Source organism: Egretta garzetta, unplaced genomic scaffold (genome assembly GCF_000687185.1).
Source record: "Egretta garzetta isolate BGI_Z169 unplaced genomic scaffold, ASM68718v1 scaffold26, whole genome shotgun sequence".
Classification (NCBI taxonomy): Eukaryota; Metazoa; Chordata; class Aves; order Pelecaniformes; family Ardeidae; genus Egretta; species Egretta garzetta.
In genome coordinates this window covers 929,876-932,080 of record NW_009260070.1, presented here as the reverse complement: position 1 = coordinate 932,080, position 2,205 = coordinate 929,876, and the positions used below count along the sequence as shown (strand labels likewise).

General features: G+C 55.6%; 1 protein-coding gene across 1 annotated transcript in view; it reads right to left on the bottom strand.

Moving 5' to 3' along the window:
* Positions 1 to 2,205, bottom strand: part of COL23A1 (collagen type XXIII alpha 1 chain) — a 184,213-nt gene that overhangs the window by 12,398 nt on the left and 169,610 nt on the right. The window contains exons 14-15 of the mRNA XM_035896703.1: positions 1,330 to 1,374; positions 791 to 868 (exon numbers count right to left, since the gene is read on the bottom strand). Of these exons, the coding sequence (XP_035752596.1) occupies positions 791 to 868; positions 1,330 to 1,374 (123 nt within the window). The remainder of the gene's footprint in view (positions 1 to 790; positions 869 to 1,329; positions 1,375 to 2,205) is intronic.

The window sequence follows — 2,205 nt, the reverse complement described above, 5'->3', positions numbered from 1 at the left end:
GCGGTTCGGTGCCGCGCCCCGGGCCGTCGCCGCACGCAGAACACGGGAGGGGGTCGGGCCCAGCAGATGGGGTCTCCGGGCGCCTGCTGGAGCCCCTCCAGCCACTGCACTCCACAAACCCCGCTCCCCGCCGCACGCCGTGCAGACCTCTGGCACACGGGAATTACCAGCACTCTGCGCATCCCTGCAGCCTGTCACAAAACAATTGGGATGGCTCTCAGATAAGTCTGGAATTAAGTATTCGTTATTCATCTTAACAAAAACGGCCGTGTGCTGCTTGGCTGGGCAGGTTAGGGCTCGGGCGCTGCCCCCCTTCCTCCCGCACCCCGACGGCGGCTGGCAGAGCAAACCGCGCCGGGGGACGCGCAGCGAAGACCACGGCTCCGCACCAGGGGGATCACCCCGCGGCTGGCAGCCCGGGAGCTGGGATTTGGCTTCTCACACTCGTTCCATCAGGTGTTTGTACATCCCCGGCCGCATCAGGTTGCTTTTACCTGCGGAATCTTAACTTGCATCCCACAGCCGGATCCTACCAGCCTGGTACCCAGCCTGAGTTCACGGGCTCGAGTTTTGCCAGCGTTTTTGCTGGCACATCCTCAATATCCTCAGCCCCCAGATGCAATAAGCTCTTCCCTCCCGGCCAGCTCTGTGCTGAGACCGAGAGCTCAGGGAGGGGACGCAGGACAGGGCCAGGCACGGTGCCACAGCTCCACCGTGGCAAAGCCCGGCAGCTTTTCAGTCCTCTCCCATTAACTCGCAGGCGTTGGCACGGCCTGGGTGTGGGGCTTACCTTGAGCGCATCCAGGATTCGGCCATCGTAGTCGATCACCACAGTGTCACCCTGCTCCCCTTTCAGGCCAGGGGGACCCTGCAAGCGGGGACGAATCCTATTTATTTTCTGCAGCATCTGAGAAGCAGGTGGCGTGAAAGCAAAGACCCAGCACCCAGGTGTGGGAGCACTGGCCCCCTACAAACGCCATCGATTAATCAATTCCTAGTCTGACCAAGCCTCAAAAGGGCGGGGATTTGTGGAACTGAGAAGCGCATCAAAATCCTCACTGGATTACCCTATTCGCAGCTTCCCCCCGGAAAAGGGGGTCACGGGATGGTCCCACTGGTAGGGAAATGGGACTTGGCTGCATTTCCCGGAGCTATCTCCCGTGGCAGTGCCTGGTGCCTGCACGATGACCATTTAAATAGCACCGTCCCGATTTTCTAGCGCTGAACTGATCAGCCCCACACTAAGCAGGAAGAGGTGGCAGGGAATGGCTCGGGTCGAGGCAAATACGCGGCTCCAAACTGAAAAAGCAAAACCCTGAACATCCATACCCGGGGTCCGACGGAGCCGATTCCTCCCTTCTCACCAGGTTCACCCTGAAAATCAAAATCACATTTCTGGTTCAAAGAAACCAGGGAAAATAGAGGACATTTATCTTAAAAATGTTGTAACTACACGAGATGCCAAGATATGTTTTAGATTAAGAAGAAGTATGGCACCGACAAGGAACTGCTGCTCCTGGCAAAAAACAAAAAATAGATTTGACTTCAGAGCAGAAGTATTTTGCAAAAAGTAACACTGGTGTGGGCTAGCTGAGAGCATGAACGCCTCCTCATGGGGGGGCAGAGCTCCCCATAACGGTGCCGCGCTGCGCCACTCGCCCACTCCGCCGCTGGCCCCCCCCCCGCCAAGCCCCGGCCCTTTGTGCTGAGCTTCCCATGGCTCCCTCTTTGCTTTAGGCTCAATTTTGCATGTGGAAAGTTTCAGCCAACACATTTAAACCATTTTTGAGGGTGAGTTTAAGGAAAAGGGCTGTGCCAAATTTTTCTATTTTTCTTTTTGTCCCTTTTTTTTTTTTCCCCACCCCCCCCTTTTTATTTTGCAAGTTGGGAAATTTTGGCAAGCCGCAGCACTCCCACAGCAGCGACCTGAAATTCAGTTCAGGATTCAAAAAAATGCACCGTTTGCCATACCCATGGAAATCCATTTACTGGCCAAATTAGAGCCCTTCTAAAAGGGAATAAAACGCAAAGGCTCTCCGTAGGAAAACTCAATTCAGCAGATCCTGGGGGCACAAACCAGCACCGCTGCTGTGGTTTTAGCAAAAAAAAATGGCGAAGGGTCACCCAAGCCCGTGTCTCCATCACGTACAGCCCCCTGCCCAACGGGGAGCCACTGTCCGATACAGAAAGCACGACCGGACACCG